The 27,919-nt window shown below is 44.9% G+C and overlaps 1 protein-coding gene across 1 annotated transcript in view; it reads left to right on the top strand.

Annotated features, from left to right (window-relative positions):
• PLEKHA2 (pleckstrin homology domain containing A2) overlaps window positions 1-27,919 on the top strand; it is a 45,958-nt gene that overhangs the window by 13,978 nt on the left and 4,061 nt on the right. The window contains 9 exon segments of the mRNA XM_030312585.2: window positions 90-146; window positions 5,763-5,811; window positions 7,519-7,616; window positions 14,440-14,580; window positions 15,150-15,296; window positions 15,620-15,688; window positions 16,068-16,138; window positions 19,546-19,609; window positions 27,671-27,748. Coding sequence (XP_030168445.1) covers window positions 90-146; window positions 5,763-5,811; window positions 7,519-7,616; window positions 14,440-14,580; window positions 15,150-15,296; window positions 15,620-15,688; window positions 16,068-16,138; window positions 19,546-19,609; window positions 27,671-27,748 — 774 coding nt within the window.

Raw genomic sequence — 27,919 nt, 5'->3', positions numbered from 1 at the left:
CTAGAGTCTTGGTCTTCTGTCTCTTAGCACTGTTTCCACTGCCTCACGTAGCATCATCCTTCTCAAAATGAAAAACATCTGTCTTTCAGAACCTGGCAATTGGGGCAGGAGCTGTTGGATCTTTGCAGCTGACCTACATCTCGAAGGTAATGTTCTCCTGGAGCTCTGGGAATTCATGTTCTCTAAATAGGTTTAGTATCTAAACAAGAAATGTCCAGTTCTTCTGGCGTTAACATTTGGGGGTATTCCGTGGGCAGTGAAGTGCTCCCCTGTCCTCACGTTTGCCTTTGGAACTTTGCTGCTGACCAGGGCTGGGTGGAGTGTGGCTCGCAGGTTCTTGGAGCTGAGCCTGAAGCCTCTTCCTTCTGGGACACATCAGTGATGCTCCCAGCTCCTGCCAACGAGGTATTGGTAGTGGGGATAGGAGTGGGGCATGACCTTTTTTCGAAATTGGGGCAAAAAGGAGCACAAAAACAACTATGAAACCTCCTAGTGACTCTAAAAGATTCTCCCCACAGGTCTTGTTCTAAAGGAGCAGCTCAGAAAGAGTTGGGGCTATGCTGGATTATCAATCACCTGGACAGGATTCCTGGAGGGAAGGCTGAGAGAGCCCCGGGAAGACACTCAGTTGTGCCAGGGAACCATTCAGCAGTCAGATGACTGCTGGAGGGTCTGGCAGGTGGGCTGACGGGCCATCCCCCATCCGGTTAGTGCGGATGGTAGGAGATCAGCCCCCCTTCAGAGCAGAGAGGGGGCGGGCAGAGGGCTGGTTGATGATGCCCACACATAGCTGCTGAATTTAGCTTCTTTTAGCGGCCCCTCCCTGGAGCAGGCACCAGTACTGACCTGTGATGCAGCAGAGATAAAAAAGGCCGGGGGATTTAGTGCCTCGCCAGAAAGAGGAACTCTTTGTCCAATGAGAAGAGCCAGGTGGCGCCCAGCCAGCACAAAGGTTCCGGAAGTCCTGCTTTCCCCACGCACCCCTCACTTCAGGCCTCTTGGGGAATCTCTGCTTCCTTGTCCACATTCTCCCACCCTCAGGGGTTGATACACGGTAGGGGGACCCAGATCTGAGTGACCACTGGCTCCTTTTCATAATGAGCTTTGGGAGCCCTTGTGTTCAGCCTGCCATCCCAGCTGGCTGGGGGGGGTGGCTTGGAGGTGGAGGCGGCTGCAGGGGCTGCGGGCAGCGTCTGGCAGACACAGCTGGGCACAAAGGCAGAAGATGCAGGGCAGGGTTTGAGTGGATTAGAGAGAGGAGATAATGACCTGGGGGGGGGGGCGGGAAGGGAGTAGGGCTTTAAGCAAAGCTTTGCTAGCACAGCTGTGGGCAATTTGTGCTTGCCTTGTGGTGAGAGATGTGGCCGCCTCCGAGGCTAGGCCGGCCAGAGGTTTGGGCCTTCCCCTTGCCTGTTCGGTCTTGTTGTGAGCTCATTAGGTCTTTCTCCAGGAGGCTTGGAGGAACAGAATCAGAGGAGGAGCAGAGAACCTCATTATTAGTGAAATTCCAAACCCTCTCCTGTTTGAGAGGGTTTTGGAGATTTTTTTTTTTTTTTTTTTTTTGATTAGGGAAAAGTGAATACAATCTCCTGCTGAATCATGATTTATAAATGCAGCTCAGATGAGGGCTTTTAGAGTTCTCAGTTTTGGAGGCTGCCTCATTTAGAAAGGATGGGCATGCCTTTTAGCCCTTCTTGGGAGATGCAGGCCTGGGTGGGTGTTATGCAGAAACCCACAGCTGCCACAGGGTCAGGTTACATGGAGCTGAGAGGAGCCTTTAACTCCTGCCTGACCCAGTGCCAGAAAGCAGGGGTTTTCCCAGAAAAACATTGAGCTGTGGTGCTGGCATCAAATTTAGCCTTCCAGGTTATTTCTTGTTAACCCCTAGGTAGCACCCCTGCCCCCCAACCCCTAGAGTAAAGCATTTAACCACAGTGTTGACCTGGCTTGTGGTGTGTGTGTGGTCTCTGTGCAGGGGTGGGGGGGGGGGGAATGCTGCGTGCTCTTCCATAGTTCTTTGTTGAGGGCTCGTGTTGGGAAGAGGAGTTCCTTCAGAAAGGCCAACAGAGATGAATGTTCTTGACCTGATGTCCAGGGCACCAATGGCAGTAGAACCAGGTTTTGGGCAAACTAGAAAATGTCTGAAGGTGGCCTTGGTGCCATCACCTTCCCACTTTGCTGGATGGCTCTTCTCTTGTATATAGCCAGCACCAGCATCCCACTCCCAGCTTGTGTCCCGCTTTGTCAGGGCCTTGCCCTCAGCTAGCTATAAGGAAGATCTTCCTAGAACACTGGTTCTTCTTGTTGTTGGGGGGTGGGAGTCGTGGTCACGGATCCTTCTAAGAGTTGCATGAAGAGTGTGGACTCCTTTTCCAGGTAAAGTATGTCTGTGTGTACACCCCGGTTTTGCCTGTGATTTCAGGGCTCATTGACCCCCTGAAGCTGGTCCGGAGGCCCCTACCTAGAACCCCTCCAACCATTCTGTGTAGTTGACTGCTTCTTCCTCTGCTCTTGATGTCACCTCAAGGGGCAGGGTCACCCTGGACACGGGGCAGAGCTACCCCAGGGCTTCAAGACCGTGTTCTGCTGTTGCTGCTTCTGCCAGAGGGGCCCCAGCTCTACTTCCGGCCAGGGGCAGACAGGATGGGGCCGGCTAAACAGTGCCCTGCCACCAATGAGTTTGCTGCTCCTGTGGTCTGTATTTGATCTGATAAGAGCGAGTTCCTGAGAGTCTGTTGCGATGTAGAGTGGCCTTATCTGCGTCACTCTGTGGGTGACCCGCGCCCATACCCCACCTCACATCCTGACCTCCTTTCATTGCTTGCATAATTCAGGACCCACCAGTCAATCACCGCCATGCAGCTACTTAACTGTGGCCGCCTCAGGGCAGGCAGATGGTAGCACTTGGCCACACCCACTATAGTTAAGCTGTCCACCATACTTTTTCAGGATACTCTGTTCCTTCACTACATCCGAAAGAGGCTGCACAGGCTGGTCTGATCACCAACATGAGGTGGGGTGGAGAGCAGAGGGCTTATACTTATAGTCCCATGGGGGCGGGGATTCTGCTGCCACAGTCCCCAAGATGTCGGGGAGGCCAGAGCTAACTTTCCATAGTAAATGAAGCCTGTACCTTGGCCCTTCTCCCCGAAGGACACAGCACAGCTAGAGACATGATTTCTTTTCCTCTTCTGCCATTCTGTGATTGTAAGAAGGGGACTTGTAATTGCAGTCTGGCTTTGCTAATTGGGAAGCTGATCAGAAATTTTGAGGGTGTGACCCTCGCTAAATAGCCTATCAGGGCAGAACTAGAACTGATTCAGCAAAGAACTAGCAGCCTTGCCAGATATTCCTTCCGTGGTTAGGCATGGGGCAAATTATAGACATGCATGCATGTAATCACGCACGTCCCCTGACTGAAAACTGGATAAACATATAAAAACAAATGAAAAACCAGATGATCTCTTGGTTTCAGTTAAGCATATTGGTAGTAGTCTCTCAGTATAGGCTGCTGATAAGTTGTGGTCGGAGTTGACTGTCTGTCACCCAACCTGGTGAAAAGTCTCTGCCAGTGGTGCTTTCTCTGGTCAGTGATAAAAGTCAGTTTCTGGGAGAAAGAGGTGCATCTCCAAATAAGCCCCAGAAGGTCTCAAAGTGCCCAGCTTTACAAAGCCATCCGAAAGCTTCAAGTACAAAGAAGCCGTGAGATGGGTGGGTTCTGAGGGCCAGGCAGTTAGTTCTGTGATGGTCAGAGCTACACAGGAGTGGGGGGTAGGGCATGCACCTTGGGCATGGACCTTGGGCGTAAGGACCTGCAGGGGGAACATGGATGCCGAGGGATAGAGCAAGAAAATGAGACACTGACAGATCAGACCATCAGACACAAGCAGGATAAAGGCACATACTGTGGTTCAGATGGAATTCAGGATCTCAAACCCAGGAACACCAGGCAGCACAGGGGCAAAGAACTATGATGTCGTGGAGCTCTGCTGAGTGGTTTCTGGGAATGGCGAAGACATGCCTGAATTTGGGTGGTCTGTGACTGAACTTAGGATATATGTGTTCATCTTTGCCTAAATCTTTGTGTTTTAGGACTGTTTAAAGACTTCCGTTAGGCCTAAGGCCTCCACCTCACATGATGGTGAACGTATCAGAATATAACCATCTCCCTCATTAAATATAATTGGCTGTAAAATATTCGAAAGGATTTCAGTCACCTGATATTTGGAATGATTCGGCTGAGTAACTCTAATTTGTGATTGGCTGTAATTTTTTAGCAGTCATCTTGCCCATCCAGGAGGCTTCTTGCGAACTAAGAAAATCAAAGCTACTAATTATTTTCGAATGTAATGAAATTTATTTGACTGTTTAAATGAAACATGAACGAAGTTGACTTAATGTGACATCTTGAAACACTTGTCAAAGAGGTTTATATAATGTCGAGGAGGTTTATATAATGTTACATAGACATTTAATGATTGATGTATTAATGTTGAGTATGCTATATACATTTTGTTTGTTGGAGGGCAAGGTATTTTTTTTCAGGTCTCATACAAGTAGGAGAAGGCCCTTGCTTGGAAAGGGGACTGAGAGAATGTGTCCACAGGGGCATGATGACAATGTGGAAATAGTTCCTAACCTAGGGTTTGAGGGCGGGGGGCAGGTGCCTCCTTAGAAATCCCAGGTACAGTTCCTATTCAACCTACACCAAGAGTAGTCACCTAATGTTTGTGGGCATATGATGGAATATGATTTGTTTTCCTTTATTGGTTCAGTGGGTTTGAACCAGAGTGACATGGGTTTACCTCTGCATGTAGTCAGGAGTGTACATGAAAGGGGTAGGATTGATAAAACAATATGAAAGCACAGGAGCTATAAACATATTTCTACTTTCTTCTGTTGTCTTCTTTTAAATACATAAGTATGTTCTGATTCCATGGGCCCCTCTTATTTTTTGTGGTTCAACAGTTAGGGTAGATATAAAGGACACTGATCAGCATGTCCAAATGCACACTGCCTGACCTTTCTGTGTGCTTTAATTGGAATCTATGTGTGTGTAGCAATACCATCTTTAATTTGGAGAACTGTTTAGGGAGGGGGTCGGTGGTTGCGAGGGGAGTGGAATCTTGTAGTGTGAATGGGGCAAGTACAGGTTGTGTGGTCCAAAGAGAATTTTGGGGGCACCTGGGTGGCTCAGTCGGTTAAGTGTCCGACTTCAGCTCAGGTCACGATCTCACAGTCCGTGAGTTCGAGCCCCGCATCGGGCTCTGGGCTGATGGCTCGGAGCCTGGAGCCTGCTTCCGATTCTGTGTCTCCCTCTCTCTCTGCCCCTCCTCCATTCATGCTCTGTCTCTCTCTGTCTCAAAAATAAATGAAACGTTAAAAAAAAAAAAAAAAACAAAGAGAATTTTGTCAGGACTCAGTGGTTTCTAAAAGCATTTTTAAAAAGATAAAGATTAATATAGACATCAAGATAGTGCTTATTTCTGAGGGGTGGGGGTGGGATTCTATCAGGGAGAGGCATACAAAAGGCTTCCAAGAAAGAGGATTGATAGTGGCCTATTTCTTAATCTGGATCGTTGAGTATAGGGTTTCCATTTAATTATTATTCTTCAGAATGTTTATGTATGTTTTATATGCTCTTCTTTTTTGTGTGAGAAGTTTCACAATAAAAAAATTTGAAAAGAAAACACTGTTTTCTTTTACAACAATGTTAGAAATATATTCTTGTTTCTTTTGTTTTTTTTTTTTATTTGATTTAGGTGAGCGTAGCTACACCAAAGCAGAAACCAAAAACTCCGTTTTGCTTCGGTAAGTACTGAACTGGAGGATGAGTTCTCCGAACACTCCTACAGCAACTTCCTTTTTGTGTGGAGACGGTCCTGTGATCACATGTGACTTATGTCCTGTGTATATGAGTGACTTCGGTCACAGCGATGTTGCTAGGTGTCCATGATACTGCTTTCTTTGGTCTCCCTGTGAACACCGTTAATAGCATAAGACAGAGGTGCAGGGAGCAGCGACGTTTCCGTTTTCCTGACTCCACAGGGCAGGGTACAGGTATCTACTGGTAGTTTCTGGGAACCCTCATCTCCAACTCTGTAGTGGTGTGCTCAGGAAAGGTGGAGACTTGGGGGGGGGGAGCTGGAGGAACAATGGAAAAGAGTATCCTGTCGAGTGTCTCAGTGTTGCCAGATGAGTGAAGAGTTGGGAGTGACACAGGAAGCAGAGAGGGCATTGCTCGGTGGCTGCCTCTAGTCATTAATTAAATCATCAATATTTATTTGGCTCCTACTGTGTTCTCAGTACTGTACAAAGTTCTACAAGCAGATACTAACAAGTAGCTTCTGTTTTTCTCTAGGGTGGTTTTGCAAGCTCCATGAAGCAGGGATATCCCTTTGTTCTGTCACTGCTGTCTCCTCACCACATACAGTGGTTCCTGGCATATAATGACTGTTCAATAATATTTGTTGAGGGACTGAATGAACTAATGGATTCAATGTGTACCGCATGATGCTTACTTCTTATAGTTCTGGCTTATTTATGCTAGAAGAATAAAATAGTGACCTGAGCTGTCATCTCTCCCAACTGCAGGCTGGTTCAGGCTTCTTTGGTGCTCTCATTGTCCCATTTCTTTCAAATATCATTGCTAAGCTCAGAAATTACTGTCTCAGATTTTGTGGTCAGCAGATCTAAAAGAGATAAATAATGAACCCAAAAGTAAATTATTGACCTCATGGAGTGCTCAGAGGAAAGAACAGGTGGAAAATAAGGTCAGGGTCACAGATTTGATCTCAGGCAAGCTTTGTTCCATTTTCCGACCACAGACAAGGCTCCTAACCCAGGCCAGTTGTGCCAGTAAAAACAAGGAGCACTGGGTCCAAAATTACATATGTATCATCATGACTGTAAATCTGAGCACCTCTAAAAAGCAGTTCAAGCGTGTATCTTGGTGGTGGTGGACTAGAAGCCTGATCGCTGTACAACAGTATGTTATTAAGGGGGTTATTAGAACATTAACGACAAGTGATGGACTAATTCACACTTTTATTTTATTTTATTTTTTTTTTAATTTTATTTTATTTTTTTTTTTAAATTTTTTTTTTCAACGTTTATTTATTTTTGGGACAGAGAGAGACAGAGCATGAACAGGGGAGGGGCAGAGAGAGAGGGAGACACAGAATCGGAAACAGGCTCCAGGCTCTGAGCCATCAGCCCAGAGCCTGACGCGGGGCTCGAACTCACGGACCGCGAGATCATCGTGACCTGGCTGAAGTCGGACGCTTAACCGACTGCGCCACCCAGGCGCCCCTAATTCACACTTTTAAAGAGAGAGCACTTACAGCCTGCTGCTTCCCTGATATTCATGCAGCTGACTTTGCGTCATGACAAATGTCTTCATCTGCTTCGTAGAATCCTCCACCTTGCTACTTCGGCACCTTAGTTTTGTGGAGTCTTTTTGTCTTGCATGTGTTCTCACCTGGGTCTTTCCTCTTTTCTTCCCCATGACTATTGCAGTCATCAATGCCCTCTCTCAGAGGTATTTCCTTCAAGCTAATGACCAGAAAGATCTGAAGGACTGGGTTGAAGCCTTGAACCAAGCCAGCAAAATCACCGTATGTATGATTCCTTCTCCTTTCTGGAGGGAGTCCGTGCCTCTTCTCAGCACGTGGCCCATTTTGGGTGGGGAAAAGCTCAGATGATGGCAGGGGCTTTCCCAGGAGCCGGTTCAGACCCAGTGCCCCCTACCTCTTCTTACACCTTGGCTGACTAACCACAAGTTGAACTGAGAGTTTGAGTTTGAATCAAGTTCAAGGGGAAGTTTATGGAGCGTCCCCTTTGCGCTTCCTGGGAGGGCTCCCGCTCTGTCGTGTTTTGGGTAATTCTGGTGTGCTGATTCAGAGTGTGGTGGGATTGGAAGATGGATTGCTGACTATGAGAAGCAGAGTAAAAGGAAAGCATATGAAGAGGGAAGTCAGAACTTTTTACTGGCACGGAGGGGGGGGGGATACTCTTCTTCCTTTAAGAGGTGACCTGGGGGTCAGTCCGGGCCATCCACCAACCTGTCCTGAAGAAGCCTTCCATTTGAAAAGCATCACTGAGCTAGTTCACTGACTGCTCTGTGAGTAGTCTCATTCTCTTTGACTGGTGAACTCCTTTCTTCTTCCTTAGAAATACAGAAAAAGAAAGAAGGGTAGGAAAGAGGAGAGGGAAAACTTAATGTTTTTGGGGCCAAAAAACCACTAGACATTTCATCAATAATAGGCAGGCTTGTGGCATGTAAACTGTGGTTTGTATGCTGAGAAGATTGATATTCTTGTTTTAGTTATTTTTGTTTTAAGTTATTATTTTAATTCCAGTTAGTTAACATACAGTGTTATGTTAGTTTCAGTTGTACAATATAGTGATTCAGCACTTTCATACGTCACCCGGTGCTCATCACAAGTGCACTCCTTAATTCCCATCACCTATTTCACCCATCCCCCCATCCTCCTCCCCTCTGGTAACCATCAGTTTGTTCTCTATAGTTAAGAGTCTGTTTCTTGATTTGTCTCTCTCTGTCTCTTTTATTTTTCTTTTGCTTGTTTGTTTTCTTAAATTCCATATGTGAGTGAAATCATATGACATTTGTCTTTCTCTGACTTATCTTGCTTAGCCTTATATTCTCTAGCTCTATCCATGTCCTTGCAAATGGCAAGACTTCATTCTTTTTTATGGCCAAGTAATATTCGTGTGTGTGTGTGTGTGTGTGTGTGTGTGTGTGTGTGTGTATACCACTTTATCCATTCATCAGTTGATGGATCCTTGGGCTGTTTCCATGTCTTGGCATTGTGGATAATGCTGTTATAAACATAGGGGCGCATGTATCCCTGTGACTTAGTGTTCTTGTATTCTTTGGGTAAATACCCAGCAGTGCAATTGCTGGATCAGAAGGTAGTTCTATTTTTAACTTCCTGAGGAACCTCCATATTGTTTTCCACAGTGGCTGCACCAGTTTGCATTCCCACCAACAGTGTACAAGTGCTACTTTTTCTCCACATCCTCACCAACACCTCTTGTTTCTTGCGTTGTTGATTTTCGCCATTCTGACAGTGTGAGGTGATATCTCATTGCAGTTTTGATTTGCATTTCCCTGATGATAAGTGATGACGAACATCCTTTTATGTGTCTGTTGGCCATCTGGATGTCTTTGGAGAAATGTCTGTTCATGTCTTCTGTCCGCTTTGTAATTGGAAGATTGATTTCTTTTTTTTTTTCTTTTTTTAAAATTTTTTGAGAGCACACAGATGGGGATAGGGGTTGAGGGAGAGAGAGAATCTTAAGCAGCCTCCATCCTCATTGCGTAGCTGATGAGGGGCTCAATCCCATGGCTCTAGGGTCATGACCTCAGCCGAAATCAAGAGTCAGATGCTCAACCAACTGAGCCATCCAGGTGCCCCTGGATGGTTCATTTTCTTATCATATAGTCAGACTAGTTTACATTCTAGTCACTTCTAATAGTAACCATTATGTACTGGGGCAGATTATTCTCCCAAATACCTCAGGGTTTCTGTGAGTAAATTAATAGGAGAAATCTGTACACCTATCCAGCACTTACGATGGCAGTCTCAAGCAGAGTACAATTCAGTCATTGAGGTGGTCTGGCTTAGTAGCTTGTTATTTTTATAAACTTTGGTTCACCTGTGAAAAGAGAACGGAAGGGAGGGAGGGAGAGTGCAGCTATCTCACATTTGTGTGCTAACCGACATGCTTGTGCGCATGACTCTAGAGTGCGGATCTTAGTACAGGTTTCCTTCGTTCATGATGCGGTCTTCACCCTTCTGTGTTTGACACACTTTTGGAGCTTCTTTCAGTGTCTAATACTTTATTCTCTTTCAGCATTCCCTCATGGCTTTCCTTCTCTGTTCCTGCCTCATAAACTGGGCTACAAAGCCTGATAGGAGGTGGGGCCTTTCTTTTGTGCCTTGAGCATAGAGTTGCTGTCAGTAGTGAGGTCCCCCCACCTTTTTTCTGGTCTTGTGGAACAGAAGTCATAAGCCACAGGAGTGGGAAGGAGCATGGCGGTGCCCAGAGGCTGGGAGTCCAGAGGCTTGCTGGAATGTCAGAGCCTTCTGCTAGGTCTCCATAGTCTCCAGGATCCCCCTTACTTTCCTTTACTCCATTCATATGTCTTTTCACTCCTCCTGCCAAAGGTCCCGTGGGATAGAAGGAAGAGGATGGATACTCTATTTCCTATTCAGTTTGTGCCCTGGAAGGGTTTACTTCTTTTTCTACTTCCATATCGTCCTGTATCTTGTGTCCTTCCTAAGGGAGGCTGGGATGAAGGAAGATGTGGGCTGGGCATCACATTGATGGCATGCCTACTTATTTTAGGGCACCTTATATACAAAGTGCAGCATCAGGCACTTTGGCAGATACAGAGATGAATGAGGGAACAGATAATGTATCGAGCCAAGCTCTCACACGTGCCATATTATTCACCCCTCTCACATCACTCTTATAAATGGTTTTATTACCCTTTTTTAGATGAGAAAGATGGAAATCAGAGTCTTGCCCAAAATCTAGAGGTGGGTAAATGGTAGAGCTAAGATTGAGCACCCAGAACCCTATGACTTCCAAGACCTAAAAGAGTTAATAGAAATATTTAAAGGGGCACTTGGGTGGCTCTGCTGATTAAACGTCTGACTTCAGCTCAGGTCATGATGTCATGATCTCATGGTTTGTGGGTTTGAGCCCCACATTGGGCTCTGTGCTGACAACTCAGAGCCTGGATCCTCTTCAGATCTGTGTCTCTCTCTCTCTCTGTCCCTCCCCCTTTCACACACACACACTCTTTCCTGCTCTCTCTCTCAAAAAATAAATGAATAAACATTTTTAAAAATTTTAAAAATATTTAAAAAGAGCAACAGTTGTAAACTTTGTTAGATTACACACCATTTTTACATACATGGCTTCATTTTAGCCTCATATAAAAACCTTAAGTGTTATTATTCCCAATTATAAATGGGGTGATACAAATATATAGAGATTAACGTGACTTGCCCAAGTTTATGGAACCAGGATAGATCGACTTTATCTGCCCACAGATCACTGTTCATTTTGTGCTGAGGCCACTGGGTCCTTATCACTGAAGAAAATGGTATGCTCTGGCTTATAGCTGCATTACTCCCATCTCTGCCTCCATCACTATGGCCTGTGTGTCTGTGTGTCCTCTCTTCTTCTAAAAGGGGCATCAGTCATTGGACTTTGGGCCCACCCTAACTGGTTATGACCTGATCTTAATTTAACTATATTTGCAAAGACCCTATTTCTAAATAAGGTCATATTCTGAGTTTGTGGGTGGATGGTTTTAAGGGGACATTATTCAACTTACTACATTTCCCAAAACTGTTGAAAATTGAGCAGTAAAAGTAAAGCACAGCCTCCTGCCCCCATTGGATTGTTCCTCATTGCAGTCTAGACATGCCTGGTGGAAGTAAGATGAGCCCCTGTAATTTTCTTTTTCTTTCTTTCTCTCTTTCTTTCTTTCTTTCTTTCTTTCTTTCTTTCTTTCTTTCTCTGTCTCTTTTTCTTCTTTCTTTCTTTTCTTTCTTTCTTTCTTTCTTTCTTTCTTTCTTTCTTTCTTTCTTCTTTCTCTCCTTCCTTCCTTCTTTCTTTCTTTTCTTTCTTTTCTTGTTGTTAAGTAACCTCTACACCCACCATGGGGCTTGAATTTGTAACCCCGGGATCAAGAGTCATATGCTCTAGCAACTGAGCCAGGTGCCCCATGTCCCTGTAATTTTCATTTCACATTGCAAATGAGATTCATAAGGATATCCCCCATCAGAGAATACTCCACAGGGAGATTGAGGAGGGCACGCCTTTAATTAGGCCTCTGGGGATATGGACCAACCAAAAGAATAACCTTGTTTTCAAGCTCTGGGCAGTTATTGTGGGTTTGTCCTCCACAAGCTGGAGGCTTTGGAAAGGCTCTGTGTAGATGGTCAGATGCAGCCCATGATGACAAGATTCTGAGAGGCAGTACAACAGCTAAGCTTCTATGAGTCCTTTGCTGGCCACTGGGAAGTCTAAAAGGCTACATCCCTCCTTCTTTGCTAGAATTCATTTAGGTCACTTGAGGGGAGCTTCTGTTGTTCCATGATGATGATATCACTAAACATCCCAGCCATAGTCAACATCCCTAAAGGGGCCCCATCACATTATAGCAAAGCTCAGGGAAGAAAAGGTGGCATAGGTAGGTAGTGGGGCATTTAGCAATGGAGAGTCAGGCAGTCCTAGGGGAAATTTACTTCCTTTGAATGAGCTTTCATTGATCTCTTCTATAAAATGGAGAAAATAATGCCTACTTCATAGGCATTGCTTGAGGTAGAGACCATGCAGCAGAGTTTGACACATTGTGTGGCCCTGAATGGGGCCCACTGAGGTGGGAACTGCAGTTCAGACAGCTGGAAGGGAGAGAAGGTAGATTTCTGGCTCCATCTGGAGAGCTGATGGGTGGAGGTCACCTTTGTCTATGTAAATGGAATGCCCAGGCCAGGGGTCTCACCTTCTTTCTGGAGCTCCAGCGTAATCACAGTGGTCTTAACCCTTTGAATAGACATGGAATGGAGTAGTCTTTGGTCTCATCCTTGGCAGAGTTCTCAAAGGGCCCTGAGCTATGAGCTCTTGAAAAAGTCTGGATTCTTAGGTCCTTCTGATTCCCAAGGCCATAGAAATGGAAGATGTTAGCTTTACTCGTGTCTAGATCCGCATAGGGTGTGAGACTTGTGAAAGACGGGCTTTGTGATGCTGTGGAAATTGCGCCCTGGTTGGGAGTTAGGATCTAGTCTCTGTTCAGTTATTGACCACGGCTTTGGGCGATTGACTTGACTGGCCTGGGCCTCTCTTATTTTCTTACAAAATGAAAGATGTTATTGGAATTTCCAGTATAAATGAGTGAAATGAGCAAGGAGGAAGAAAAACAACAACATAAATGAGGATAAACAGCACCTGGCTTGTAGCCTCAGTGTTGGGGAGCATGATAGGGACAGTGGCAAACTGAAGAGTGTTCTTCATTTTAAGAGAGAAATGCTGCTCAGCTGGAAGTCTGGATTTTTAGCTAAAATATTCCACATTGGAAATGTGGATTGAAAAACACACTACATAGGACCAACAACACATAGTTTGGCCAGAATCTGCCTTCAGGCCACCAGTTTGCAGCCTGTGGCCTGTGGTGTCAAAAGAGCCATAAAAATTCTGTGATTATGTGATTGTCCGTGGTGCCCTAATTCTTCCAAGAGAGAAAAAAAGATAACTGTTCAAAAGGGCTGTGTTTGTAAATGTGAGTACCATTTGTGAAATGTTAATTAAAATATTTTGTAATATTCTTGACCCCTGAACAACATAGGTTTGAACTACTTATATGCAGGGTTTTTTTGCAGTACAACTGTGAATGTATTTTCCTTATGATTTTCTTAATAATATTTTATTTTGTCTAGCTTTATTGTAAGAATACAGTATATAATACATAGAACATACAAAATCTGTGTTAACTGATGATGTCTGTTATCAGTAAGGCTTCCGGTCAACAGTAGGCTATTAGTAGTTGAGTTTTCAGAGTTACAAGTTATACATGGAGTTTTTACTGTGTGGGAGTCAGTGCTCTTAACCCCCTGTGTTGTTCAAAGGTCAACTGTACTTTTATATTTTTTATTTTTGAAAATTTTAAATATATATATACTCTATCATTTGATAAGTACAGTGACTACGATATAAATATTATTTCCCTTTTTGTTTTCTACATGGGCCAGTTTTGGCCTAGAGAGAGGTTCAGTGCCAAAGGTCACTCAGTTAGTCAGTGACAGGTCAGGAGTAGGTAGCCCGGGTCCTTGGGCTCCAAAGCTCATGGTCCCCTAATTCTATTCCGTATCCCACATGTATGTTACGTGTTCCCCTGCCTAGCATGCTTTCTCCTCCTTACATTCCTGGTTCCTGTTCATCTCTGGGTTACTGTTCCAGCATCTCTCTTCCTCTGGATACCTCCGCTCACCATTCCGTTTCAAATAGTTCCCCTGCACCTCTGTATCTCAGCTCCTGTTTATTTTTTTTATGGCACTCCCCACAATTTATAATTATTCTTATTGTTTGGCTGTGCATTTTTTGGTCAGTCTCTGTTGTTGGAATGTCCGTGCTATTAGGGTGGGGCATGTATGTCTGTTTGCTGTCTTATGGTTGGTCTGTAGTCAGGGAAGGGCCGGCTCACAGTGGGTGCTCGGTAATTGTGTGTGTGTGTGTGCATGTGGGTATAGGGGTCTGCTGGCAGAGTTCCTCGTATTCAGGAATGTGTCGATGGAAGGGCTGAGGAAGAGCCCTTACTACAATTTGGTACGTTAGCTTTTCTTACCTCTTCCCCAATCCTCTTTTGCCTCCCCACTTTTCCTAAGCTGTCTTTCTTGCCAGGTGCCCAAAGTTGGGAGCCTGCCCCTGACTACCGAGGTTCTGAAAAGCCTAGCAGCTCCTCCAGCCCTAGAGAAGAAGCCGCAGGTGGCCTACAAGACCGAGATCATTGGAGGGGTGGTGGTACACACGCCCATCAACCAGGTGCTGGGACCTGGGGCTTTTGGTGGGGGCGGGAGGGGGCAGGGGTATGGGGGTGTCCATAGTGTGCCAGTGATGTACATAGAGGTGGGCTGCACTGAGGAAAGGTAGTTGTGGTTGGGGGAACCAGGGAAGATGGGGTGGCCAAGAAAACCCAGGACAGGGGTGGGTGTGAATAGTAGCAGTACAGAAATCAGGGCCACCATATCTTGAGGCATTTTGGCCGGTATGGTCCTGCACCATACATGGGAGACTAGCACTTGTAAATCACAGGGGCAAAACAAGCCTGCTGTCCCTCCTCCCATAGGGTGTTTCTCCCCTCTTCTGGTTTGCCTTCTCTGTCCTTACCTTTTTCCTGGGTCTGCCCAACTTCGCAAGCCTTGTTCTCTGACAGGACCCAGTACAGTGCCTGATGGGAGCAAAATGAATGTTTACTTTCTTGTTATTTCTTCTTTGATTGCTATCATGGGTAAAGAGGCAAGAGAGGCTTCCCCGAGAGAGCTGGGTGAGGCATGGGGTTTGCCGTGTGAGGAGCAAGGGGAGGTGCTAATCCTGACACTGTTTCCTTGTAGAACGGTGGGGATGGGCAGGAAGGGAGTGAACCCGGGTCCCACGCCATCCTTCGAAGGTCTCAGAGTTACATCCCTACGACAGGCAGCCATGTTCCCTCTGGGCCCCACTTCATTAAGAGCGGCTACTGCGTGAAGCAAGGGAATGTGGTGAGTGTCAGCGCTGGGGCCAGAGTGAGTCCTGGTGCCTCCTGGGAGCAGTGGTTGTGGGCAGTGCACAGGGGACAGCTGGCTGCAAGGAGGAGCTGCCCACTTCCCAAACCGGTGAAAGGTTTGGGACTAAATACTCACCCCTGCATGCCTGAGGCTCTGCCTCTAATAGGAAGAAGTCTCTCCCTCTGCTGACCCCGTCTCTCCCACTGAATGTGGGAGCCCAGCTTCCATTGGGCTGGGTACCCAGAGGCTTAGGACTGGAACACCCTCTGGAATGCTGGGACCTCTTCTTAATGTCCTGCTCTTGCTTTTTATTTCAGCGGAAGAGCTGGAAACGTCGCTTCTTTGCACTTGATGACTTTACTCTCTGCTACTTCAAGTGTGAACAGGTTTGTAGTCATTCTGGGGCCCTTCTGACAGGCCATGGAAGCAAGAGGCACACAGGTGACACTGACATGTGTGTGCATGAGTAGAGATGTGGGCACACACACAGGCCTGCGGGGTGCCTCTGTCTTATGAGCATCCATCCCATGTGTACATCTTTACGTCAATAGTAACGTGGCCTTCACTTTGTCCCTCCCTCAACGCAGTGAGCTGCTCTGTGGTCAGAGCCACAGAATATCTTCTTAGAACTTTTTCCTCTCTTGATAGTTATTTTGAGACTTTGCCTTGTTTGCAGTGTACCTCTGATCAGAGAGATACATTCATCAGCTGGGCTGGGTTGTGGCATTATGTGGATAGTCTCATTTACCTAATTTTTTCCACCAGGACCGAGAACCACTGCGCACTATATTTCTCAAGGATGTTCTTAAGACCCATGAGTGTCTGGTCAAATCTGGGTAATTATCTCTGCTTACTTTTTTTTTTTCTGATAGGAATCCACATTTGCCTGCCTAAATCTTCATTTACTACCCTTCAGAAGCTCTATTTAAGAATTTTCTCCCATGAGCATGACAGGGCCTGACATCTCACTTACTGCATCCAAACTAATGCAGCTAAGAGACCAAACTGGGCAAGCTCATCTCATCTTTTCCCTCTGCCTTTCTCTAGCCCCTGAGAGACTGAGAGACTCAGGCTGAGTCTAAATAATAATTTTTGATGTAGAAAAAGAAAGAATGTGGGAAAAAGAAGAGAGTGGTGTTGGGATGCTTCTCAAGTGTTAGAATTAGATGCTCATTGCATGGGAGGCTTAGGGCTCAGAGCAGGGACAGTGTCCTGAGGTCTCACTTATCAGCACTGCTGGTCAGATCACTGCTTATTCCAATGCTTCTTCCCTGAACTTCTTACGCCTTTTCCCCTTTTTTGACAAAGTCCTGGATATCTCCTTAACACAAAGGTGATTAACAGCATCTCTGTGTGACTCCCTTGTAGAGGAAGAGCGAGTATTTTTAATGTGTTCCTCTTCCCACTAGGAAGAGTGCCATGGTGCATAGGAGGACTTTGGGATCTGGGGCCCACAGGCAAAGGCGCTCTCCTGTAGTCAGTATAGATACAGATGCCCTTAGAACTAAACTGTAGAAACCCAAGGGCATCTAGACATCTAAAAGTCCTCCTTTTGCCCCTTAAGCTCCAGTCTTTAGAGACTGTTTGCGTCTCTCCATCCCATGGACTGTGCATCACAGACCAACATCATCAGGGAGGCTCTTAGCAGCAGGCAGACTGTTATCACATGAAGGCATAGGAAGGTCTTGCATGGCAACAAAAGGCCACATGACCCCAAGGAAGCAGGGACTGAACTGGAGCTGTACTGAGTCTTGCAAATGATATTTGCAGAGTAGAGATTAGGGAAGTTCCCAGTGACAGTTTGTATTCCATAAAAGTGGCTGGTGATGGATGTTCCAGAAGTGTGGCTCCAGAGGTTGATGGTGGGTGGAGGAAAGACTGGGCATGACAGCATCCTCAGAGATGATTCCTGACTTCACAGGGGGCCCGTGCAAACAGGTAGGTGGACAGCCACCTGGGACTGTTGGGCAGCTTAGCGAGCCCAGATGGCATTGAGTCCTAAGAGTGCTCTGTACTTCACCTGAGTCTCTCACTGCCACAGTCAGACTGAATCCTTAGTGAAGGAATTAAGAGAGCTTCAGATCATTAGGGAAAGAAGTCCCCAAGGCTCTTCGGGTTCCAGGCCTATGAGACTGTGCGGCCTCCCCAAACCCAGTTAAGAAGCTTTAGGGCATCTGCGTAGTCAACAAACATTTGTTAACTTGAATTAAATTGAATTGAACTGAATTGAATTGAAAGGCAACGTGTAGCTTGGGAAGTAGATGTGACAAGGGTGGGGTTTCCTCCTTGCTTTGCTTTCGTCTCTTCAGGAGTTGATGACATGAGTGTACTGTATGTGTGTGAGTAATTTAAAAAATGAAAACAGTTTAGTCAGTAAGAAGAGCCATCTCCATTCAGAAAGTAATAATGGTCAGTGAAATGTTTCAAGTGACCGCTATATGACATGCATGGTAGCAGATGCCTTATGTACTTTATACATTGATCTTTGTGGTCACCAGCCTGGTAAGGGGGGTCTTCTCATCTCCTTTTTACAGTTGGGGTACAAAGGCCCACAAAGATTTAAAATATTCCTACAATATCTTTTCCCCAAGTGGAGTCAGGATTTGGTCCCAGGTCTTTCTGACACTGTCTTGCTGTCCCTTCCCACGTGGGTCTTTAGTCTCTTGCTCCTCCTTTGCCTGGGTGCCCATGTCACTGGCTCAATGCCTGCCATGTCCTTCCAAGTCCTCATTCATGAAGCCAGCTCTGCCTGCAATCAGTCCTTTTTTGGAATTATTCTCACTCTTGGCGTAAGAACACACAGTCTAACATCTAATTGTATAGTTTTGCTTTTTTTTTTTTTTTTGGTTCTTTTATTGGGAAGAAATTAGATCTTTCACTCCTTATGTATTGCCCACAGCACCTGGATACACACAACAGGCGCTCAACACTGCAAATAATTTTGGCCGATTTAGGGTTTGTCACTGGGCACCACCTACATCTCCCCTTTTTCCTTGTAGAAGTCAGGATTCTTCCCAAACTCATACCGAGTTTGAAGTATCTTAAAGGAGTCTAGTTTCTCCTTCCATATCTCATTGGTTCCCCATCTCAACCCAGTACAGGGTGGCACAGAGCAGTAATTTAATGAAGCTGATGAGGTTGCTGCTTGTGGGGAGGAAGGCTTTGGAAGTGAGAGTTGGTTCCCATAGGAGAGGCAAATGGTAATGGAGTACTTAAAAGCATAGATTCTGAAGTCAGACCTGGGTTCAAATCCTTGCTCTGCTGTTTACTAACTTCGGCACCATGGACAAGTCACGTAGCCTCTCTGAGGCTGGGTTTCCTCATCCACAAAGTGGGGAAAGTCTTAAGTTCCTTACTGGATTGTTGTAAACATTGGATAAAATAACACACTCAAAAACACTCAAAGAACAGATTGGTGGTTGCCAGAGGTGGGAGGTGGGGGGTGGGCAAAATGGGTAAAGGGGATCAGAAGGCACAAACTTCCATTTATAAAATAAATAAGTCCTAGTAATGTGAAGTACAGTATGGTAACCATAATTAATAATGCTATATTGGATATTTGTAAGTTGCTGAGGGAGTAGACCTTAAAAGTTCTCATCACAAGAAAAAAAGAGCTTGTAACTATGTGTGGTGACTGATGTCAACTAGACTTCTTGTGATCAGTTCACAATATATACAAATACTGCATCACTATCTTGTGTACCTGAAACTAATAAAATGTTACAGGTCCATTCTCTCTCCCTATGTCTTTATATATAAATAATATCTTATGTATTAATAAATATGTAAAATGAATAATTGATTAGTTACATTTACATATTTATAAAACCAATAAAATGTTCATCTGCTTCACCCTGAAAAAAGCATTTAAAGCAGTGCTTTGTACAAAGAACTTTATACATCTTGGCCCCTAACTGCCCCTTCCCCCCACAACTATAGGTCGTATGGGATGTGATGGATCTTAGGCAGGAGGTTTTAGAGGGAAAGGAGCATTATCTTGTTAGAACTGGTGGTGGGGTGTGTGTATGTGTGGGATTTCCATGGGGATGGTGAGACCTACTGAGAACCTGTGGGAAGTTAAGCTGGAGGAGACCCCGTCATGGTTTTTGAGGCAGAGGCCGGAGGAAGAATGGCCTGGGAGCCCCCTTTCTATGGGAGAGGGCGCAGGAGCCTTTACTTGGGATAAATCATGTCCTCAGTGTGTGTGCAGGCATGCCTGGTAACTTGCTTTCTCTTTGTCTAGTGATCTCTTAATGAGGGACAACCTGTTTGAAATCATAACAAGCTCCAGGACCTTCTACATACAGGTAAAAGGCTCACTCTGAGAAGACTTTTGTGTTCTCTTTCTGTGAATGGTGTGCGATAGGTCTTGCCCTTTCCTCTGCTTTCTCTTTTATTTTGTTTGAAGTTTCTAGGTGGTAAATTTAGCCCCTGATAGTCAGTCTGAGTCCCATTTTATTCTAAACAGGATGTTTGCCAGAAGCTTCCCAACCATAAAATAATAAGAACAGGTTGAGCCTCTGAACTGGGGAATGTGAGTTTGTACCAGCTGCTCTCAGCTGCTGGGCGCCAACTAAGCAGAGAAAAGGAGAACTAGCCAGTGGTTTCACTTCTCCTTTGGAGGGTATTTATAAGCCCCGCCTGTGTGGACATTGCTGTGTGCGGAAGAACCGAAGCACAGAGGGCCCTGTGCAGGCACCAGGTGCAAAGCCCAGCTGCACAGAGAAAGCCATTGTTTGGGCTCTGACAGTTCAGCTCTCAGAAGCTTCTCCCTCCACCCACAGCTTTGGAGTTCTCCCAGCTCTTTCTTAAATCATAGGAGCGAGAAAGGCAGATACCCGAGCAGGGCCTAGACTTTCAATGCCAAGTCCCTACCCAAGCTGGCCTAGTAATCTACAGAGCATGCCTTGATCCATGCAGCATCGTGATAATGCCGCGTTTCTGGGATTCAGACTGCCATGCAATATGTTGGTTTAGATGTGGGGCTCCCTAGCCAAGGCTTTTCAGGGTTCCCAGTGTTCTTTCTTTGTTCCAAGTGTCACTCCCCACTAAGTACCATCTGTTGTTCCACAGGGCCACCCCTCCCCCATTTCTTGGGCAGCAGCTCCATAGTCCTGACCCTTCTGAGCTGGTCATTCTGCCCGAGCCCAGCAGACATGCTGGCAGCCTTAACTACCTGTGGGCTCCATTCATTCACCCAAGCATGTGTCACTGGGGAAGAGCTAGCATAAGGGAGCTGTGCATAGCATTGCTGGAGTTGTTAGAGCTGGTTCCATTGTCATTCAGGGACAGGGTTTAAATTGTAGGTTCGAAAAGTTTCCAGTTCTTGAATTTAACAGGTATTTGTAGAGTATCCTTAGAGTGCCGTGCATTTTGCTTCATACTGGGGATGACACTGTGTTAAATAGAACAGATCGTGAACTGGAGAGAGAGAGAGAGTCAAGTAAACAGGCAATTAAAACAGTGTGATGGGGTCGAGGAAGGAGTGTTGGGTTGTTGAACACGGGAGTTTTGGGGGGCAGTGAAACTATTCTGTATGATACTGTAATGGTCGATATATGAAATAGAACCTTATAGAAGGCAATAAAAGTAAAGAGTAAACTTTAATATATGTGAATTTAAAAAATCACTTAGGCAGTTGGGTGATTCTAGCATGGCATATAGACTGTGACAAAAGAGCCTAAATGCATTATAGGGTTGGAACGACCTCACTGAAGGGCTAGGGGAATTAAAAAAAAGGAAGCAAACGAACAAAAAAACCTGGTGTGGTAAGTGCTACCATGACAGTGAGTTGTGGTTGCCATGGGAACTCATAAAAGGGGCATCTCCCCCATCTCGGAGTTGGGGGAGGTTTCTTGCAGGAAGGCACAGCTAAACTGAGTCAGTTGGGAGAAGAGTGGCCTAGGCAGAGAGAACAGCATGTGTGAAAAAGCCTGGAGATAAAAGGAGCACAGGGCACAGGGAGGGCTGGGAAGCCTGTGTGGAGGGCCCATGCCTTATAGCCCCTATTAGAGAGCTTGTATTTTATCCTGAGGGTTGGGTCCCATTGAGGTTGAACCCAGGGAGTGGCCCAATCAAATTTGCCTTCTAAAAATGCCACCTGGGCAAGTGATCTAACGTTCAAACCCTGTTTTCCTCATCTGTAAAGTGGCGATGATATCCCTCAACCGACCACATTAATGGTGTGCTGGCTGTGAGTTTCCAGGCCCAGGGCAGTATAGACAGACGAAGAAAAGGTAAGACAGGAGGTAGAGAGAGAAGTTTGGTGTCTGTGGTAGTAATTTGGGTGACGGATGAAAGAAGCTTGAACTAGGATGGATGGAGAAAAATGGACCACTTAAAAGCTATTGAAGAGTTGTTTCTGGGACTTGTGGGCTGAGGGGAGATGGGGAGGCAAGGACACCGCTGGGTGTTTGGCCTGGGCCTCAGGGTGTCAGACAACAGCAATCACTTAGACCACAGCCAGGCGAGGAGGTACTGGTGAGTGTGAAGGCAAGCCTAGTGTTGGGGGTTCTGAGTTGACAGTGTCTGTGGGACATTGAAGGTGACGTGTTATGAAGGTCCTTCAGTAGACAGTGCCTGACACATGGTTGGTACTAAATAAGTATTTGCCAAGTGAATGATTATGCTCGGTAAGAGCTTTGGACTAGAGAGAGTGATTTGGGAAACGTGAATCCCAACAAGAACAATGTTTAAGAGACATTGGTTGCATCATCTGAATGAATGTATGCACATTTACCAGAGCTTCTCATCACTTTTACCACCGTTTGCCTTCTAGTCTCACATTTCCAGGATAAAAGAATACTAGCATCTCCCTGAAATAAACAAATGAGTGAATGAACAAGTCTGTTTACAGCACTTAACTCAGAGAGAGTAGAGAATTGAGAAGAACATAGAGTAAAAGTCATTAAAAATATGTATTAATTTATTTTCATATAGCAACCAAAAACTCAGTTATGTTAACACAAGTAGTATTTTATGAAAAATAGGTATATTTCTAAAACAAAAAACGCAACAAAAGTAGCATTGTTTTTATGTTTTTGCAAATCTCTTTAATGGCTGGCTTAAAAGAAGACAGCATTCTCCTATCTGCTTCTGCATTCTATCTGTGGCCATATGTTGTTTTGGTTGAAGAATATGAAGAAAATCTGGCCTTGCACAGATACGTATTTGCAAAAAAGGACTATTTTAATAGCTTTGTCAGATAATTGTGGATAGTCTTCTTTGATTCTATATGAAAACTTGACAAATGGTAGTTTCTTAGTGCTCAGGTGCAGTGTGGAATTGGAAGCCAATATCAATATTGGTAAACTTCCATGCTTTTACATTAAAATCCACTGGTCAGTTTCATACTTTGAATGGATCCTTTTTACTAATGCATGATTTGGTAACTTCATGCGCTGGCCGTTAGGAAAATAGTGGTCACACAGAGGTATGCAGATCTTCTAATTGTTGACACATTTTATTATATATAATATCAAAAAATCACATTTGTTAATAGCACCACAACGATCATCATCAACCAAGTCTTTTTTCCTTTTTCTTTTTTCTTTTGAGAGAGAGAGAGACAGAGACAGAGAGAAAGACAGGGAGAGAGATGGAGAGCATGTGCACCTGAGCAGGGGAGGGGCAGAGAGAGAGGGAGAGAGAGAATCTCAAGCAGGCTCCACACCATTAGCGGCAAGCTCCATGCAGGGCTCGATCCGATGAACTTTTGAGATCATGACCTGAGCTGAAGTCGGATGCTTAACCGACTGAGCAACCCAGGTGACCCAATAAAGTCTTTAAGTACGGAAAGCTTTTGGAATTCTAATTTTGTTTGGAAGCTCAAAATTGAAAAAAAAAATGCTTTCATGATTTTCCCTGACTTAACGGACTCATTTCATTCATTTTTGAGGAAGTGTCCACCATTTGCCTAAGTCTGAGTAAGTCTGACAGTTTGTCAGTCATTTGTTCCAAGTAAAAATTGTGTTTCATGAGAAACGTAAAAGAATATAATGGCTTCCCCTACAGTTTGGTGCCAGCAGCTTTACCCACCATGCCTATGTGGCATTCTGACCTGCCTCCTAGGGGATGTTCAGTAAACCTGCCTGAAAGAACCACATATCCTCACTATCCGGGAAAGCTGGACCAGGGCAGCTGTAGGCAGGGTGAGCAGACTCCTTGGGCAGGGACAGAGGCTTGGGCAACAGAATGGGGCTGGCTGCCATCTGCTGAGGTGTTGGTCATTTATCTTCTGTCACATTTGCCTTCCAAGTCACACATCTATATAATTTGTGCCTGAGAATGCTACCCTGTGTTGGACACTTAGATGTCACAGGCACAGTGCTAAGTAGTTTACAGGCAGCACATCACTGAATTCGCAGTGATATCTGAGACCATCTCCATTTTAGAGATGAGGAGACAGAATGTCTGAAGGCAAACTATTTGTTTGAGATCATCAACCTGGTGAATTATGGAACTGAGTAGGAGTCACCTAGTCAGGTGCTAGAGCAGGACCCACCCACTTGTGTTGTTTAAAAGCAGCTTGGTGCAGAGCACAAAGATGTAGAAGGTGTGGCTATAGACAACTAGTGGAGATCAGCTTGGGGTGATGGATCATGGTGACCAAGATCCAGGATCTGGCAGTAATCAGGTATTGAAGCTTGGGATGTCAGCAAGCTTATCAGCAGGTTCTCAGTCCTGGGCAAGGGTTCAAAATGAGATTTCAATCCTTGGAATACAAGACATGCAGCAGTCACCATTTCCCCATTTCCCTTTCATGGAAGGTCAGGGGTATTATGTAGGAGGATGTAGTTACTCCAGATGAGAAATGTAGTGCAGACTGGTTTGGGTAACTTGGTATAGGCCTAGTTGTCAGAACTAGGGGGCTATGTCAGGATAAGAGTAGTAATAAGATGGCTCCTATGTGAATTGCAGAGTGTTGGTATAGAGCTCTTACAGTAAGTAAGATAGATACTTACTGTTTTAATTTAGACTACAGGGTGAATGACAGCATCTTGAACTATGTAGTGCACAGTCTAGGCAATCATACTGGCAGGGCTGTGTCTAAAGATGGGATTGGTTCCTGGGGAGAAAGCAGGGATTATTAGCTGTTGGGAAGGGTGGGGAGGTGCAGAGGTTGGGAACAGACAAATGTTGGGCAGCTGCAGGAGAAGCCACCCTGGTAGGGACTGGAGACCTATTACTGATGACCTGTGGAATTCATTGCTTTAAACCGTGGCATCTGTTACAGTGCTGGGCTCATAGTAGGTACTCAGTAAAAGCTTGTAGGACTGCAATAAACATCAGGATACGGTGACTCATGCTTTTAATACCCTTTGTTCCTCTCACCTCCAAAACTACCCTCAAGGACAGAAACCGTACTTTTTCTTTTGAACCAATTGCCCAAAACAAATGCACACACTTAAGCACGCCAGGAAGAGGTGAAGGTATAAGCATGGTACTTCCTTTTTTATTCTATTGAGTTTTAAGCATAATTTAGGCTTCTTGCAATTCTCCATGCTGTGTGTGGACTTCAGCACTGTTTTTTTACCCCTGGTTCACAAAGCTTCCTTTGAGGTGGTATTTTAAGATATTTGGGGGGTTTTGATGAAAGGTAAGCACAAGCCTTCCATAAAAGGTAGACATACACATACGCCATATGTTTGCACACAGTTTTTGAGGTCTTGAGGAATTTAGAGATTATAATTGTGATTTCAATAAAGTGGAAGTCTGTTTCTTCTCAATTTTTCTCACAATATCTGCTTTTCTATTGGAATAATATTTTTAAATGACATTTGTCAAACATTAAAATAATGCTTACTAATGTTTATCGTTACTCTCCTCATGGCTGGTTAACTCTGTAGGTTATCTAACGGAAAAATGTCCATATGTGGAGTTAGAGAATTGGGAAAAATATAACTAGCAAATAATTTCCATCTCTGAATTTCTAAATGTTTTCAGGAAGAGATTTAATAATTTTGCCCATCATATTAGCAAAGACTTAAAAATTGTAATATTTAATTCTAGCAAGGGTGCACGTAAAAAAATAATATATTGGTGGTAAGTGAAATCCATATTGTTGGCCAGAAATCCCTCTGACCAGATGTAACCAGAGCCTTAAAAGAACGCAAGTCTTTGGTAATTTTCCTAGAATCGTAAGAATGAAAAAAGCTTTGTGCACAAAGGTGTGAATAGCAGCATTACTTATACTAAAGGAGAATTGGAAACAATCTAAATGTGTTTTATAGGATTTTGATTCTTGTGTCTGACTTCCCAGACGGTAAGTCAGGTGGTCCCTAGTTTTCTCTTATTCAGTGGCTCCTTGCTAGATGGAGGTAAGTTCCTAGAGAAGATGTACAAATATGTTGGTGGAGCTTTAAAGGACAGTCAGTTAGGTGGCCTGTGGCTTGTGGGGAAGCATTTGACTTGGGGGGTGCTGTGTTGTGCTTGGGTGGTGGGAGGGGATAGAGTAGCTCAGTAGCCCTGGAAACTGTTGTCGTGTGGATCTTGCCAGACCTATTGTATGATGTGGGAGATGTTTGTCTCTCCTCAGGTCCCATCTTTCTCTTTCCCAGTCTTCTAACATTGCCCCCTACCAAATCGTGTGTCTCTCTACTTAATGGACAATTTAATTACCTCCATCTTGTTCTATTCAAAGTAACCAAATAGGTTATCTCTTTTGATCCTGACAGTTTCATCCTTAGGTAGGAATTATGTGCAGTTTGAGTATGAGGAAACAGAAAAAAAAATCTCAGGGAGAAGGCAGTTAACATATTTATAATATTGCAGTTTGAGGCTTCATTCATGTCCCATGTGTAATAATAATAAAAACGATAACTAATACTTAAGAAGCCCTTTCTGTGCATCCGACACTGTTCAAACTGCTTTACCTAAATGAGTTCATTACATTTTCCCAGCAGTTCTACTTGCAGAACAGGCTAGGTCTGATGGTACTAAAATACCTTCTGGAAGGATCTTGGACACCTTGTCCTGTTTATCTTTTTGGACTAGTGATGGATTTTTCTCGGAAAACCCAACCATCAGGTTGTCACACAACTGGGAAAAGCCCAGTGGAGAGAGAATACACGTAAGTTTGCAGCTCTAGCACCTGAGAGGGGTGTTCATCTTGAGCACTTGCTGCTATACCCGATTAACGCAGCGTGCCAGGATGTGACACTGTTTCTTTCCTAAGTGTCTTCTGCACACACCTAACCGATGTGGGTTTGTTTGGGGTGACAGAAAGGGGTAGGAATGCAAGTATGAGGATTAAAAAAAAAAAACAAAAAACAAAACAACAAAACCCAAAACCAAAAAACAAAACCCAAAACTAGTGTTTTATCCAAATACAGTGCAAAGTAAAAGAATCATTTGGGGGCTGCGGAAAGGGAGGGGTGTATGTGGAGAGTTTTGCAGGCTGGAGCGTGGTGTTTACATATACCGTACATAGGCACACAAATGCACACTTCTGATTTATGGTGGGACTGTTAGGGGAAGGCACAGGGGGCAGAGAGAGATTAATGAATAGAAATTTCTGGAGGTCAGGAATTTGGTCTGGTCCCATCTCTGTGCTTGGCACCTGATGCTGTAAGACTGAGGGCCTCAGCAAACATCTGCCAGGTTTACTTGAACTCAACCCCTATAAAGCTGGAAGGCACTGAGAATTCCGAGGGCTCCACCTGCCGCTCCTTGGTGTTTTGATTTTCCTTCCTTTTGTCACAGAGTCGCTGCTGCCCCCTTCTGGCGTTGGTGGGCATTTCTGGGGGATATGCCTTTTAAAGGTTTAGCAGTGTCCTACATGTTGTTAAGCTTAGTGCCCTGAGTCTACCAACTCTCCAGGCCTGGATGGAGTCACAACAGACCCGGGTCATTTGTGTTCTGAGGGAAGCCCTGTTCCTAGAGATAATATGAATGTTGGAGGATATGCAGAAGATTTGGCTTTAGCGGGACTAGAGTTGAAAATGGGATTATTCTGTTTGGATAGCTGTAGTAGAAAGATGGACTGCATTGGGAGTCAGGAGAACTGGAATCTAGACCAGCAATAAACGTTGAACTCTGGCTTTCTGGGCCCCATTTGCCTTTTCTGTAAAGCAGGAGGCCATTTGTGCTCCGGGCGGTGGGGGGTGGGGGTGAGGGGCTTCAGCAGGGACGGCCTCTGCCCCACTGCAGAGCAGATCCACTTTGAGCTGTTTTATTTATGGGGTGTCAAATAAGAGTTTGCAGGAAAAAAATGTCCTCAAAAGTCTGAAAGCCACTGGACTGGATGATCTCTGGGATCCTTCCAGTTCTAATGGTGTAATTTCATAAACTTAGAATTGAATCACAGACTTGAAAGCTGAAATCACAGTGCCAAAGATTTCTCCATAAGTGCTATGGGTGTTTTGCAGGCGGACAGTCCAGAAGACATGCACAGCTGGATTAAGGAGATCAGGGCAGCTGTCCAGGCCCTCAAATGCCACCCCAGAGTAAGTCATTTCCTTTCTGGTACGCAGCCGCTGTCAACTTGGAGATGAATTCTGCTTGAGTGGTCAGGTTTTATTTGGTGATGTAGGCAAGCAGCCTGTTCTGGATGCAGCTGAAGCCCCAGGCTGTCTTGTTTGTTTTCTCTTTCTACTGATTTAAGTACAGAGTTTCAT

This window comes from Lynx canadensis, chromosome B1 (assembly GCF_007474595.2).
Source record: "Lynx canadensis isolate LIC74 chromosome B1, mLynCan4.pri.v2, whole genome shotgun sequence".
In the NCBI taxonomy this organism is placed as follows: domain Eukaryota; kingdom Metazoa; phylum Chordata; class Mammalia; order Carnivora; family Felidae; genus Lynx; species Lynx canadensis.
This window is presented reverse-complemented; position numbering and strand designations above follow the sequence as displayed.